Consider the following 15,423-nt stretch of genomic DNA (forward strand, 5'->3'; position numbering starts at 1 on the left):
CTCTTTTTACGCTGTTTGTCGAATTAATGCCGATTTAATGCCTATTTATGATATATATCTTCTTCCTTCTTTACGATTATAGGTTCGAGCAACTCGTTTATAATTATGTCCTATCTGTTTAATATTAAACTGTGAACATGTCACATTATATAAATCAATGAAATAGTACATGAAATGAGTCTTTCAGGGATTTTAATGATTCCTGTCACGAATGTTAACCAACAGGTCAATTAAGTAATTACCGGTCGAGTGAACGGCGCCGTAGTCGCCCAAGCCGCAGCCACAGCATAGAGCGTGGGCGTAATGACGTGTCCCATTCATAATTCACCTGTTGTACCTTAGCTCAGTTAATGCTAAACCGATGCAGTGACTAACCGAGGAGACTCGTAAGGAATGCTGCATCTGTGAAGGAAATCCGCATCGGCGCCTTGCACGCACTTGCCTACTTACAAATACGACTGGTATTGCTCACGAATGACATCATTTCATTTGCATTGGTGATTGAAGGGTCGTGTCGCCATGACATGAATTAAAAAAAAGCCTCTACTTGAACTAATGCAGAACTAACTACTCAAGTAGATTACTGGTATATCAGTTTGATAGCACGATAAAGTAATAACTGGCCAAGTGAGTGCCAGGCCACGAACAGTGTAAGGTTCCGTAGTTTGCTACGATCAATCAAGTGCGAGTCGGATTCACTGACCGTGTAGTTTCGTACTTACCATCCCACCATTTGTTCGAAGTTTTTATTACTCATAAACTTATAAAGCCAAGCCAACTTAGGTGTGATAGTTTTTCTTCTAATTTCGTTACATTTGAGTACTAAAGCCGTAACGTTGTTATTTCTAATTCAATACTTTTTATCTTGAATATCCCATGGGGCGCAGCTATATTTTATAACGTCAATCAATGAGATCAATCATAAGGATCAAACTTCTTAACGATAAATATGTTTAATTTAATGCAAGATAATCATAGAATATCTTTATTTAGCAGTATAAATTTTCTATGATTCTCTCCCAAAAATAATTTTAATTTGCCAAAATACTCTACGCATTTCAGTTGGTACCTACGTAATTATTTTTCTATTATTTACAATGTTTTCTGACTAAAATTGTTAAATCGTTTCTTTCGAGATTTATGGTAAGAAGTGGGAAGATTGGGAATCTAACCGGGTTAAAACCCTATGGGAAGATTGGAAACATTCCGACCGCCCATCTCTTCTGCCATATGAAAGCAAGCTCAAAACCAACTCGAAACTGATTTAACAATAAATCAGTTCGATTACTAGTATATAGTAAATATCTCAGCATGCAACTTTTCAATTCAATAATTTAGTCCCGGACAAATTCTTTCGTGACAATTTATTGGCAGCTTACAAAATTTGTGACCTTCCTATCTTCTTTCATAACTGAATCACGACTATTAATGTTAATGTAGGAACGTGGAACGTAACTTTTTATTTAATTTGTCTAGTTCCAAAATTATCACACTCGAAACACGAATCAGTTGTGTCGTCGCGCCCTATTCGTGGCTAAGAGACTAGATAGTCCCGACGATTCGGCCTTATTTTTGAATGCGACTGTGTTTACATTATTCTCACTATTGTGACATTTTTTGGCTAGACTCCAGATTGTCACATTGAACTAATTTGCCCATTACACAGTAAAAAGTGCATTCTCTTGTGACAGGAATTAGAAAGACAGGAACCAGAGTTATACAGAGATGAATAACCATAGTGATAAATCAAAATCGATTGTGAGAGTATATGTATATGTGTGGAAAATGGAAACTATGAAAACTAATACACTAGTCAGATTGAAATACACGTGACACGAATAGTATTCCATCCTTTTTAACACAGGTATCTTAGCCACTGGACCATCTCGGCTACATCTTCAATTTTATTCTGTCTATATCCATCTCATTATTATCCTCAAATTATGTCCAATAAAATTCTTCTGATTGCATTATGTTGCAAACCGTTCTTTACCTTTTTCGTCAGACTTCCTAAAATTCTAAGTTTTTTAAAGATGAAAGTTCCGAACAGTGTAACTTCAACATTCCTATAAACTTCATTACATCTTGGACTTGCTTAGTCGACAAAGCTGTAACCTGTTTTAATAACAAACTCGGACGTCGCGTCGTGCCTAACCACATTCCATTTAGTTCGTAATAAGAAAGTACTTAAAGAATTTACAGCTAACGCGGTCGCTACTATGTTCAGTTCATATGGTGTGTACATGATAAAATGTAGCACAACGCTATTCTATCAGTAACATTACGTGATAACTTGTGAGACATAATATAGAATCGTTTAATGGCCACGGGGACAAGGCATATTATAATAGAATATTTCGTGGCAATTGTCTTTTATGGGTTAAAATACACGATAATTGTCCGTAATAATATTTACCCTCAAGTTTCCCAGTTAGAGATTTTTATTATAAAAAGATTAATTATTAAATTTTGTCGATCATCATTTTACACTTCGCCCAGAGTTCAGAAAAGGCCGAGTGACAAAAATTTTACGATTTAACCGCAGATTGGCAAAGTAAAATAACATTTCTGAAGTCCGGGGCAAAGACAGAACTTAAATGGTGAAAAGAAAACTAGATATGCGTATGCGTGCGGGCCGGACCAGACATAGAGTTAACGGTAACGCACCTTACCACCTCACTCGACAAACAACCTGTGTTTCTCACAGGAAACTGGCTATCGATCTCATTACACCGCCCCGCCATCGCCAGCCGCTAGTATGCAAACAGGAGTGCATCACTTGATAGTAGGCACTATATCGCAATAGGCTAGTTGCCAAATTTTTATTTTGATGACTATTCGAAGGCTCATATATCATTAGAAACACCAGTGAAAAAAATACCGTGATAATGACAATACTTTCAAAGATATGACAAAAATAAAATCACACATTTTTGGACTCGTCCAAACGCTCCAATGACACGAACAAGTGACGTCACAACGTGCTAAAATGTTCGCTAAGAAAGCTACGACATCTACATTAAATATTACGTTTATGGTGATGACTTCTTAATAGAAGTTGTTATAAAAACTTTTGTTTTTTATGATGGTTAAATTTATTTTTATAATTTCATACTTTTTGAAAATGGACCTGCTTCGCTCGGTTAAAAACATAATAAATTATACACGTAACTTTCCTCAGGAACCACATTATCTGTTGGTGAAAACCGCATGAAAATCCATCCAGTAGTTTTTGAGTTTATCGCGAACCGACAGACAGACGCGGCAGAGGACTTTGTTTTATAATATGTAAGGATGTAATGATCAAATGAATTCGATGATATGTAATATGAATTTTAAATGAATTTGATATACATGTCACATAGGTTTTTTAAGCTAATTTTTAAAATAATGAAAAGGAAAAAAAATTGGAAGCGAGTGGGATATGAACCTACGCCTCTGACTACCTGGATAATACTCAGTGGTTAAGAGCATCCAGAATCAATACAGATTTTTTTCATCTCATTATTAATATGAAATTAACAGGTCAGGTCAACATGGAAAATGATCTTTTTCAGATTGACCTGGGTCTTGGATGCTCTTGCGCTTCGATCTTTGTATTATATGTTATACTCGTACAATATAGTATCGTTGAGTAAAAATTTTCAGTGGAAGGACAAGAATTAATTATTGTATTGTTTAATGCTTTTCGATGCAACATTCAATAAGAACCATTAAATAATTATTGCGAAGTTGCATTCTTTATGTGTCGTGTTTTAGAGACATTACCAACATTTTTTTCAATAAATTCCATCATAGAATTTAGCTATGTACCTATCAGAAATCGCAGAATTCTTTAGTTTACCCCTACTTTTTAACCAAGCGGATTATATTATAATAATATAATCCGACGTTCTCATCATTTAAAGATCCAAGTCCTAGCTTTATTAGAGTAGTAGTAGTAGTTTAGTAAATTAGGCCGGCAGTTTAGTGTGGTATGTCACGTGTATTCTGGTATTCTAGCCATAAGCAAGCGTTGCTGCTGCAGAGAGTAATCTTTAAACTTTCGGACCATGCCCACCAGCTTTTTAACGGTTTTCTAAAAACTTATTTGAAGCAATGCTTGAAAGCTACCTGACCTCATTAGAGGTGAGATAGTTTCTTGACGGAACTAAAATTTAACTTAATATAAGATGCTGTTTGGAAAAACAGGCACGCGACTCGGACGAGGACAGGCGGGTGACCGGCTTGAGATGGAACGCAAAAGTCCGGCATCAAATCCGTGCGCGTGCGCTTACGAATTGCATTCCCATACAGGGTAACGGCGCACGTTCGCCTTTCTCGTTCCTACTAGAGGTTTTGTGGCGATTTCTCGCTCACTCAACATGAATGGAGGCGCCATGGAATGCGGTCGCGTGACGTGAGCGGCGCCGATCTCGACTGGATGCACTTCACCATGGAGCTAATTCTACCATTGTCACCTATTTTCTTGTACATCTCATACTATTTACTATATATATATATATATATATATATATATATATATAGTAAATATATATATATATATATATATATATATATATATATATATATATAATCAGCAGATCTTCTCATATTATTTTAAGAACAGTTTATGTTCCGAAATTATTTGAGTTGTCTGTTTATTGCCAACGTTCGCCAACCAGCTAATGCAACCAGACTACTGCAACTGTAGCAATGCATTACCTAGGAATCATTTCATCGCAGAAGCGAAATAAGATACTGTTCCTAGGACCACCCACATTCGAGCAGGCTTGGCGCCTACCTGCCATTGGAAACCTAAATTGCGAATCTTAAGTGAATAATCGCAAACCTTATTTGCACTTTAGTTAAATAAAACATGTAAGTAGACAGAATTCGGTCTAATTGACGCAAAATGGTTTAGCAGGCTATATTCAAAATATTTCGTTCAATGTGGGTTTCTTTACATTATCGCTTTATTTCTTCTCACGAATTCCCAAAAATGATTTTGATGTTTCTCATTTTTCTTAAAATTTTGTTCTAACCAATTCTTCCAATTCTTCACAACGAATTCTCTTAAATTAAAAGCGAAAAACTCTCTCACTCACGTATCACGAAATCTCGAAAACTACTGAGCCCATGAAGATGAAATTTGGCAGGAAGGTAGATTGTGACTGTGGAGACATCCACTGTAAAGAAAGTATATTTCGAAATTCCATCCCTAAGGGGGTGAAATAGGAATTGCCAGTTTGTATGAAACTTTGTCATTTTTGAAGTGAGACATATAAAACTTTTTATTTAAATTTGTAGTTAGTAAAAAATAATAATCCATTGATTCGATTTTTAAAATTACATCTCTATAAGGGTGAAATAGGGGTTGCAAGTTTGTATGAAACTTCGTCATTTTTGAAGTGAGAGACACATGATTTTTTTAATTTAAATTTGTAGTTGATAAAAAATAACAATGCTTTCAATTCGATTTTGAAAATTGCGTCTCTCGGGCAATGTTGTAGGGGTGGAAATTTATGCGAAACTTTATTATTTTTGAAAAGAGGTCCATGAAATGTTCGGCACGCGTTATGGGAAGCGCGAGTGGGACACGTAGCGGGAAACGACATGGTCAATTTGCAGGATACGGGACAGGACAGTTTCAGAACAAGACACGTAGCGAAAATCGTAGTGTAAAACGGGGAATTGAACTAAAGATGACAAGAAATACTAATTTGAATCATAGTAATAAATTTACCAATCTTAGAATACGCTATTAAAGAATAACTGAAATTTTACTTCGATCCCTTTTAAGAAATGAAGTTCACGCGTGCGAAGCCGCGGGCAAAAGCTAGTAGTTTTATAAAACTATTACAAAGTTTTGTTCTTTTATACACTATAAACGTTTCTTACTTCTACTTTCTTGTTTTGTTCTTCGATTCAGTGTAGAAAGTTTCTTATTTCTACTCTCACAGATTCGAGACTAGGTTAGAAAATAGACTGTACTCAAAAAAGAGTTGGATTGAATTTTGAAATGTATTTGACATTTCAAAATTCAATCCAACTCTTTTTTGTTTAGAGGGAGGTCAATAAAATTTCTATGAATTCATTACAAAAACAGCTCACGCATTGGACATTCATACGTAATACATACGATAATATAAGGCAAGAGGAATTGATGAAATGCCGAATTCCAATTTGATTGGCATGTCGTTAGGTAGGTGTTTTTGATGCGGGGTGAAGGGCCCACATTGTTGAGCTGGGTGTAGTCGGGCAGCGAGCGGCGCACTGCGGCTCTGGTATGGACCACACCGCTGAGGTTGACGGACCACTTACTTGAACCGGTCCATGGAAGCCTTCCACTTCCCCACAAACCGAAACCTCACTTCTAGTAAATATCACAACGAGATTTAATTTTATTTCGAATAATTTCAATAAATTCCGACTTATAATTAACATTTACTGGATTCTTGAATGTTGATCGTTTGATTAGTCATTTTAATGATACCTTTTTACAGTTATTGATCTGAATGTGGTATAAATTTTGTTTGGCAATCGGCTGCTAGTCGTTATTGATGTCTCTCATCTGTGTAAAGTGAAGTTGGTTAATGTCCTGCTATTGATGGTCGCCGTCGCCGGTCACCGCGGCCCAATGCGCGTCCGACTAAGGAATTCGTCGGCTCTCGTGTAATCTTTTACGCTTTCCAATGTTGATTATTAATTGCTCTCTCATTCAATAGTTATTGCATTCCAATCGTTCGTATCATACCTTCAAGTGGGCTTATTTATTGTGTTTGAATATATGTACCTTTGTAATTTTTGTTTTGATTATTAACATAAAATTCATTTTATTTATGAAGTTATTGGTCTGTAGCTTAAGTTTCTACGTTTGTAGTATTTTTGACGTTTCAACAAAAATATAACCGCATTAAATTTATTAGTTTATACATTTATTCTAGCTGTTGCCCACGGCAAACATTAACTTCCTTATGTTGTGGTATAGCTGGACCCATATGAGTTCCATATCAGATGTTTATTTACCTATAGGTACGTCAACAGAAAATGCTCATCAGGCTGAACGCTGCGTTTTGTTGGTGGTGTTGCGGTGGTTAATAGATTTTGCTAGCCTCTTACTTTTTTATTTCATGGCGGGCTCTAATCTGGAATTTTTAACTTTTGTGAAGTCTCTTAAAATATATCTTTAAATAAATTAACTTTCTGATTTTATTCCTTTTGGCAATTCCGTTGACATAGATTAAATTTAAGATAAATCAATATCCACAGCCACCAAAATCCAATTAATACTTACTTCCTTCAGTAACAAGTTATCAGTTGCAAGCTGCAAGCTCCATAGCAAAAAATGTTACTTTTATCTATTATGTCATCATTTTGATGAAAGTTAAAATTAATGTAAAATTTCTAAACGATTGTGGCTTAATCGTTACCTCATAAGCAATTTTAGTCAAAGTGGAGCACTGGTGTCGCGCCGCGTCGGTGGGCCAGCGATTGCGGGCGATGCAAGAGGCTGCTGCTAGCCTCCCATGCGGAGCCTCGCTGTCTGGCAGCCAGCGTCCCCTCCCCCCACACCGCGCCGGTGCCCCCGCATGCTGTACCTAACGTAACCACCAGAGCTGGCGAGTGCTACTACATCTACTACCGCACATTTGACACAAAGACACGATATTCTATTACTACTTTTAGGATTTACTCGATTTGGAAATACTCGATACAATTACGTTTTTCGCCTAGCAACACTTCACTCGCCTGAATTAATCAATATGTAAACGTAACAAGTAAGCTTAACTGGGTTAAAAAAGTTAGATATGCTCTGTTCCCATTATTAAAGAAGTAAAGAGTAGGGAACTCAAATACGACAAAAAAAATACAGGTACATATTATTACTATGGCCTAGTCTAGATTGGCTTGTGGGCTATATTTGTATCCATTTGATTTGAATAATCTCTGAACAAAAACTTGTTATTAAACTGCCAAATATATTTTTAGTTTAAGATGGCATTTTGAGGACAACTGCAATACTGCAAACGATGTCGATGCATATAACAGCAAATAGCAGTTAGGGAGCACTTGTATAAGATTATTAATTTACGTGTATTTTATTATAAGTATTATCTATCATATCATATTTAACTTTTTTTACAATTTAAAATACCGTACCAACTAATGGCCACGCGGAAAAACCTCAAAGAAGTCAACGGAATCGCTAACATTACGCTACCTATTTAACGGTGTTTTGTAACACCTAATATCGAAGGTGTTACGAAACAGTGCTGTGTTTGGGTAATAACCAAGATTATCTAAATGTCAAAAATTAAAAAAAATGGTCTATTGAATTCAATAAAATTGAGTCATTGCTGACGAGAATGTTCAATATCGACTCTCGATGTTAAACCTTTTTTTGTTTTATCAAGTCATACCTATTTATCAATCTTCGTAGTAAACTGTCAATGCATTCCACGTGGAGTATGTTCATTTGTTAATCTACCCCAATTTAATAACAGTTTTTCAAATCGCTACTACATAACGACCATTTAGTTTCGCGAGCCGCCTGATGGTGTGAATATTACATCAAGTATCAAGTATTATTAGATCGTGTGAGTAACATGTGTTTCTCACGATTAATCCCCCAGTGCAGTGATCATAGACATGAGGCTGTTTACTCGGCCTTTGTTGGATGACACTTGGCTTACCAAATGTTTCACACATTAGTTGCTCATATTGTTTTATCCAAATTTAGCAATTGAACGATACTATTTGTTAGGCTTTTCGCTTTACATGGGATATTGTTTTTTACAAACTAGTAATATGTTGTGCCTGCTCATACTATTGATTCTCTAATTGAACAAGTGTAGCGATATCGCGGGGTTTCATTGCGACCTCGGCCCGCCGCCGCGTAGGTTTGATTGCGACAATGGTTGACACTAGGTTGTGCAAGTGCGGCCAATGGAAATTCCGACGAGGCAATATCGGCGACTGTGCGGGCTTAGTCCTGCACATGCGCACCGCATGCCGAGGCCGCGGCATGAATGGAGCTCCGGTATGTAGGTCACGGTGTCGTCAATGGGTCGTCGGCAGAGCCCCGCGCAGCCGCTTGCGCCCCCATCGTGCCGTGAAAGTTGCCACTACTTTCGCGACTATCGCTTATGTCGATGTTACATTATACACTTTAACGTTGAATTTACTAGGTCGCTTTTTGTTTGGTCTTCTGGAACGTTCACATCCGCTTCGGCGTTTTGTGCCTGCGTCGTCGGAGAGTTTCTGCAGCGCACTTGGTCGCCGCCTCTACGCCGCCGCTGCACATGGTCGCATTTAGCTTACCACTGAAATTTCGGCTCGACGTATACTCGTGCTGAGGAATTCACTTCCGGGTAGGTCGGAAAGTGAAATGGACTCGTCTGTGATGTAATTGGAATTCGGATGTATCCGGAGTCAGTGTTACTCCGTTCACTTATAAAATTTCAATAGTTATGAAGTAAGTCGTGTCAACAATCTGATTTCATGCTTTGCAACATGTTTGCAACAACGCTAATATGTACTAAAAATAAAAGTAAGAACTATACGGCTTTATTATTAAACGTTTTCCTTATATATTTATTACAAAACAAAAATACTGGTTCACCAATGTAGTTTAATTGCCTTTTAAAGTGAATTCGACATCGTCACTTCACACTAAACAAACATGAATCGTACATTTGTTAGCAATAATATAACTTCAAATTGGGTTGTCCATTGATCAAATAGTTGACAAGATCCGTTGAAATAATAAATCTCCTTTCAAAGCATCGAATACTTAGTCATTTTTCTTTTTAGACTTTAGTCGCCTAACTCATTTGTATTGAAAAGACGGTACCAAAACAAACTAAATCTTTGTCCTTTTTAATCATTGTTACAGTTTAACAAATTTTTAACTACAAACAATCGATTGTCTTATCAAATAAAAAATATAAACGCGGCATACGAGATACACGCTACGAGGAACCGTGAAAGCTCGCCCGCCCACTTTATTCGCGTAGGGAGCTTCCGCCCGCCCAGCCACTCACGCCCTTTTGTTATTGACGCAAACCATTGAGTTTTACTTGTCATTTTATAATTATTTGATAGGTAGCATGCTAAAATATGTAGGCTTACCCGTATTCTTAAATCTTTACTCGACTTGAGTTTGACATATCCTCACTCATTAGGCTCGTCTAAAGCATTGATTGGTCGGACTAATGCGTTGATTTTACACGCTCGACGCGCTGCACAACGCTCCGTGAATTTTCCTCATAGTCCGGGAAGTGTCCCCAGAAAGAGCCTATGTGATCGAACATCAATTTTATTAGGCGTAAATTTATTAAAAGAAGAGGGACGTCGTCCGTCGTGACTGACTGACAATTTTTATTGATTTAAAAAAATATATTACTTTCTAATCATAATATAGCTTAGCAATAATGTTTGGCATGTTGATCTCAAGAGGGATTATATACTGATATTACCATACTTCGTTTGACCGGCAGACTAACGGCGGTCAAAACTGACGTCAAAATTTTGACGTAATTCTTAAAGTCCCTTTAAGATCAACATGCCGAACATTATGCCATATAAATTCAAATTACGACAAATAAAACGACTATGGAGAAAATATATACTAGACCTCATTTTGGCGTCGTCAGCCACATCTAAACCTTTTCTATTAAAGTTTACGTCTAAAAAAATTATTGCGGTTATATTCAAACGAAAACCTGAGCATGGCGAGCCTTCAAGTGGGACTGAAAATGAACCAGTCGAAAACTAAGCTCATGACCAAAGGCGTTAAACATAGGGTAATGGTAGATGGGCAAGACATGCAATATGTCAACGAGTACACAAACCTGGGTCAAGTAGTCTCGTTCATCGATCAGCAAGATAAAGAAATCGACCACAGAGTTGAAAATGCGTGGAGGAGTTGGTCGATGGTCGATGAAGGAACTGCTAAAGGGCAATCTTCCAACGTGTCTCAACAAGAAACTTGTTGACGTGTGCATCTTGCCCGCCCTAACCTATGGCGCCCAATCATGGTCACTAACTCAAGAGCAGCGGTTCAAGCTGAAGGTATGCCAGAGAGCCATGAAGCGCAGCATATTAGGTGTGAAATTAACTGATCGAGTTCGAAACACTATACTGCATTCCATCACAGATCATCACAGATCAACTGTCAGATATAGGAGAAGCGGCGGCTAGGCTAAAGTAGAACTGGGCGGGTCACGTTTGCCGTATGCAGCCTAAGAGATGGGCCCACATTTTTACAACCTGGATTCCAACTGACGGGTATAGAAACCTAGGACTAGATGGTCGGATGAGCTTAGGGCATTTACAGACATTAGATGGAGAAGGCCAAAGAAAGGAACACGTGGAAAGAGAGAGGGGTGGCTTTTGCCCAGCTGTGGGCATGTTATAGCTATTGAAAATATATTCGAGCGAACATCTACCAAGAATACAATATTTTATACGTCTTTGACCACAAGAGGAACGCTTTGTTCATAACACTAATAGGTCACAAGCTCCCGGAGCAAACTAACGTCATTGCAATTTGACAGAAACACGGATATAGGAGTTAAGGAACATGGTTGCCTAATTTTATAGCCACAAGTTTAACCCACTTAAGAAAATCTCCATTTTTTAAATTAACACGTTATACATTTATAAAAAGTACATTTTGATTCGCTCTGAATATATACACCTTCAGAAGCAAATAGATCTGGCGGCGATCAAATCAATTTTGAAAAGGCTCGATCAAATCATTTTTATTAAACAGCGGCGACAATGCCCTCACCTAAGTTTGAGAGTTTAAGATAACGAACACGGAACGAACACGAAATTTGGTTTCAGAAAGTAAGCAGTTTTGAAAAACTGCGATTTCTATATTATTTTTAGATCCATGTGAACTGAAGGCGCCTCACAGGGAAGCAAACTTATCCAGTCCGTGAGGGCGTCGCTGCTGTTGAATAAATTTGAAATCTTTAAAATGACTTTAGAAAGTTTATATTTTTGGTCGTCAGATCAAATATCTTTGTTATTCCTTGAGGTGACAGTTCGATATTCTACCTCAAATGGGCGTGGTTAGCAAATTTAATGGCGATTTGATTGGATGTTAGATTGAGGTATATTAAGTCGAAATGGAGTGGAGCCTCCAGCTTTTTATTTTAACACCAATTTGTATACACTCATGTTTATTGCATTCATATATTCCGAAATTAATATAGTTTCTGTTTTTTAGAAAATATTTTTAACATATACTATACCAAAATTCATTATCTGTATGTGTATATTGGTCTGAAGTGAAAATATTTGTCATGACTTCCGTCACATTTGTCATCAAAATCAAGCCCAAAAAATTGTGATTTTAATTTTGTCATTATTGCATTTTGAAAGCATTTGACATTATCAAAACGATTACTACACATATGTTTTTTTTATCAATGTGTAGCCCTTCAAATAAGTTATGAACACATCAATTACTTTTTTCCTGTATAGAAAGCTAAAAACTGGTCAACGATTGAACTACAACGATTGATTTCTTTATCTGTTAGTGTGTGGAATGGAGACGATTAACGGTGAAACTACTCCATGAATGTTATTAAAAAGTCACTCCACGAAATAATACCAATATTTATTTCCCTCTCCTTTTCATAACAATGATTCAAGAAAAAGTGAGCACTTAATGGTACGAATGAAGTAATTGGCAATTATGCGGAAAAAAACCACTGACAAGTTTGTCGCTTATGGGACAATGTTCACGAATTTCCGCAAATCTAGACTTAACTAAAGCATATAATGTGTGTTAGTTATTTCATTTTCTAAAGAAACATACAAGCACGGCAATTTTGAAAGGGGTGCCTGAATTTTCTCAATCACAAAAGATCAAGCGGGCGACGCGCGCGCATGGGCTGCTTTCACCAAGCTCAAAGGCTGCGCCGCCGCGTGCATGTTTATTAAGTTAACCATTTTAACAGGAATTCCCGGACCTTCCGTTTAAGTCGCTATTTGTACTTGCGGCTCGTGTAATTTGGTTGCCACTTGAATGTACGCTTTGAGGAAAATACGCTCAAATTTATCACTTATTTAACATTTTGGTGTCGATATGGGTAAATTATTATTAATGAAAATCTAAAGTTTTATTAATTAAAACAGTAATCACGCTATAGCGCCACTGTAGTATAATCCCAATTACTACAACTAAACCCAATTACAAAAACTAAACTATTCGCAATCACATTATACATTAAGGAATACTAGGAAACTGTGTGTTATATATGTCAATAGTGCATTATTATGGTGTTACGTAATACATGGCGGCGGTAACCTTTAGTTGCGGGAACAGTTGAGTTTAACGGTGATGGAGGCTGTACAGTTAGACGCATTCCTAGAGCGGCTCGCGGGCAAGGGTGGCAGGTGGGAGGGGGGGGGGGGGGTCCTCGCGAGGAATGCGATGCCACATCTCGTGGTTTTTCATCGTTGCTGTATTTGATCTACATTTCATGCAGCTATTTTAATATCTACTTAGACACTAGATGACTGATCTTATCCTGACAACAGAAGCACTAGGGAACTTTGACGATATTCAGTGTACTTATAAACATAACCCTTATTTTAAAACTATTCAAATCAAATATATAAAAAGAAAAGGTTATATAGTTAAACTGAAATGGCAAAGTTTTTGATACCAAACCGTGCGCTGTTAATTTTTGACGTGCAGTCATCGCATTGTATATATCGGAACTATTTTTATCGAATCTGTATTATATTTGACTGTGCTCTATCAATTAAGGCAATGTCGCAAAGAGCATAACACTATAGAAATGAGATGTGGGCGCTCGCCCAGAGGCACTCGAGCGCAATGCTAATTCTGGCCAATGACTTTTAACCAGGATTTAAAGTCCGTTATCACCAAAGTATAAATTAAAGTTGCTCTCTGCCTCTCCGATTTCCGTATCAGTTAAGCTTTTAAATCTCAACACCACTGCGCTGTATGGTTAAGACATATTATGAATGTGTTTATCTCGAATAAATATAATCATCTCAACTTTGTTTCAATTAAGTACATCATCGAACGCTCAACAATATAGCATACACTGGGATGGAACATTTCTTGGGAATAATAAATATATAGGAATGCTTTACAACAATACATAACTTTCATCCATGCAAAGCCGGATCGCTAATAAGAAAATAATGTGGTAAGGAGCTAATTTTCACGCGGGCGAAGCCGCAGGCAAAAGCTAGTTGAATATAGAAATCAAATCACTGGTTCGCTGTCACTATTAACATATAAAATGTACCATTTTACATTATTGTTCACAACACAATAATACACATGCTTAGTAGAATTGTTACTCTATTGCTGGACGTAAATTTCCCCATAGATTTCTATTTCCCGTTTACTGTTTTCTTGTGACTTATTATTGTCATCAATCACGTTTTGAGATTCATTGGCGCTTTGCAATCTAAGCCGTTGGAGATAGAAACTCAGATGCATCAATATGAGAACTTATTAGTATTAGACGTTTTGTTGCATTTGGCTATCATCGTCATTAGCCAATTTAATATTCCCACTGCTGAGGCCATAGCCTTTCTTATAGATGAATCAGGGCCATGCATAGCCCAAACTATGATTTTTAACGACTGCAAATGACCATCGGGATAGTGCCTTTCGAAAGACAGTGCAGCTTGAGACAATATCTTTTTGGTTACCCACTGACTCATTCCGTGACCGACCATAGCGAAAAATGCTTAACGGTTCAGAGCCCTAATACCAACGAACTCCGTATGAGTTTTCATCATTAGTAGCCATTCCTAAGGAAAATGTTTGTTCACAGGACCTTGGCGTTGGGTATAGGTATCCAGAACTTCCCAGAAGGTCTGGCCGTCAGTTTACCGTTGCAAGCCGCTGGTTTCTCAGTCTGGAGAGCATTTTGGTAAGTTTCATCCAAGTTTTCATCATTTTCTAAATATGCTTAAAATTAAATGTCACTTCTATCCATGCATCCATATAAATAAATAATATTGAAGTGTCCGTCTGTAATTTTTTTTTAACTGCGCATAAATAACCCGTTTTCATTACTCAACCCTTTTTTAGAATCTTTGTCTGTCTGTCTGTTAAAAACAAAAAAAAAATACAAACAGATTTCGATGCAGTTTCCAAAATCCAATTAGACCAAAATCCAATCAAAATCGATTTTGATTGGATGTTCAGTGTAAGGTTAAGAATGTTACGGTATGTTTTATCTGCGGCGGGAACAGCTAGTTATAATATATAATTTATATAAATATGATTATATTGGTTTTAATATATAAATCTGTGTAGTAATATATTTATAGCTTTAATCGGCAGCACCGTATTTCAGTTTTAACAATATGTAAAATTACGTGATTCAAAATAGCGCTACGAATTTCGTGCATTATGTGCGCGGACAAATCGTC

The 15,423-nt window shown here is 37.1% G+C and overlaps 1 protein-coding gene across 1 annotated transcript in view; it reads left to right on the forward strand.

Moving 5' to 3' along the window:
- Zip48C (Zinc/iron regulated transporter-related protein 48C) overlaps positions 1 to 15,423 on the forward strand; it is a 41,677-nt gene that overhangs the window by 10,830 nt on the left and 15,424 nt on the right. The window contains exon 5 of the mRNA XM_053750360.2: positions 14,820 to 14,918. Within this exon, the coding sequence (XP_053606335.1) occupies positions 14,820 to 14,918 (99 nt within the window). The remainder of the gene's footprint in view (positions 1 to 14,819; positions 14,919 to 15,423) is intronic.

Source organism: Plodia interpunctella, chromosome 10 (genome assembly GCF_027563975.2).
Source record: "Plodia interpunctella isolate USDA-ARS_2022_Savannah chromosome 10, ilPloInte3.2, whole genome shotgun sequence".
NCBI lineage: Eukaryota > Metazoa > Arthropoda > Insecta > Lepidoptera > Pyralidae > Plodia > Plodia interpunctella.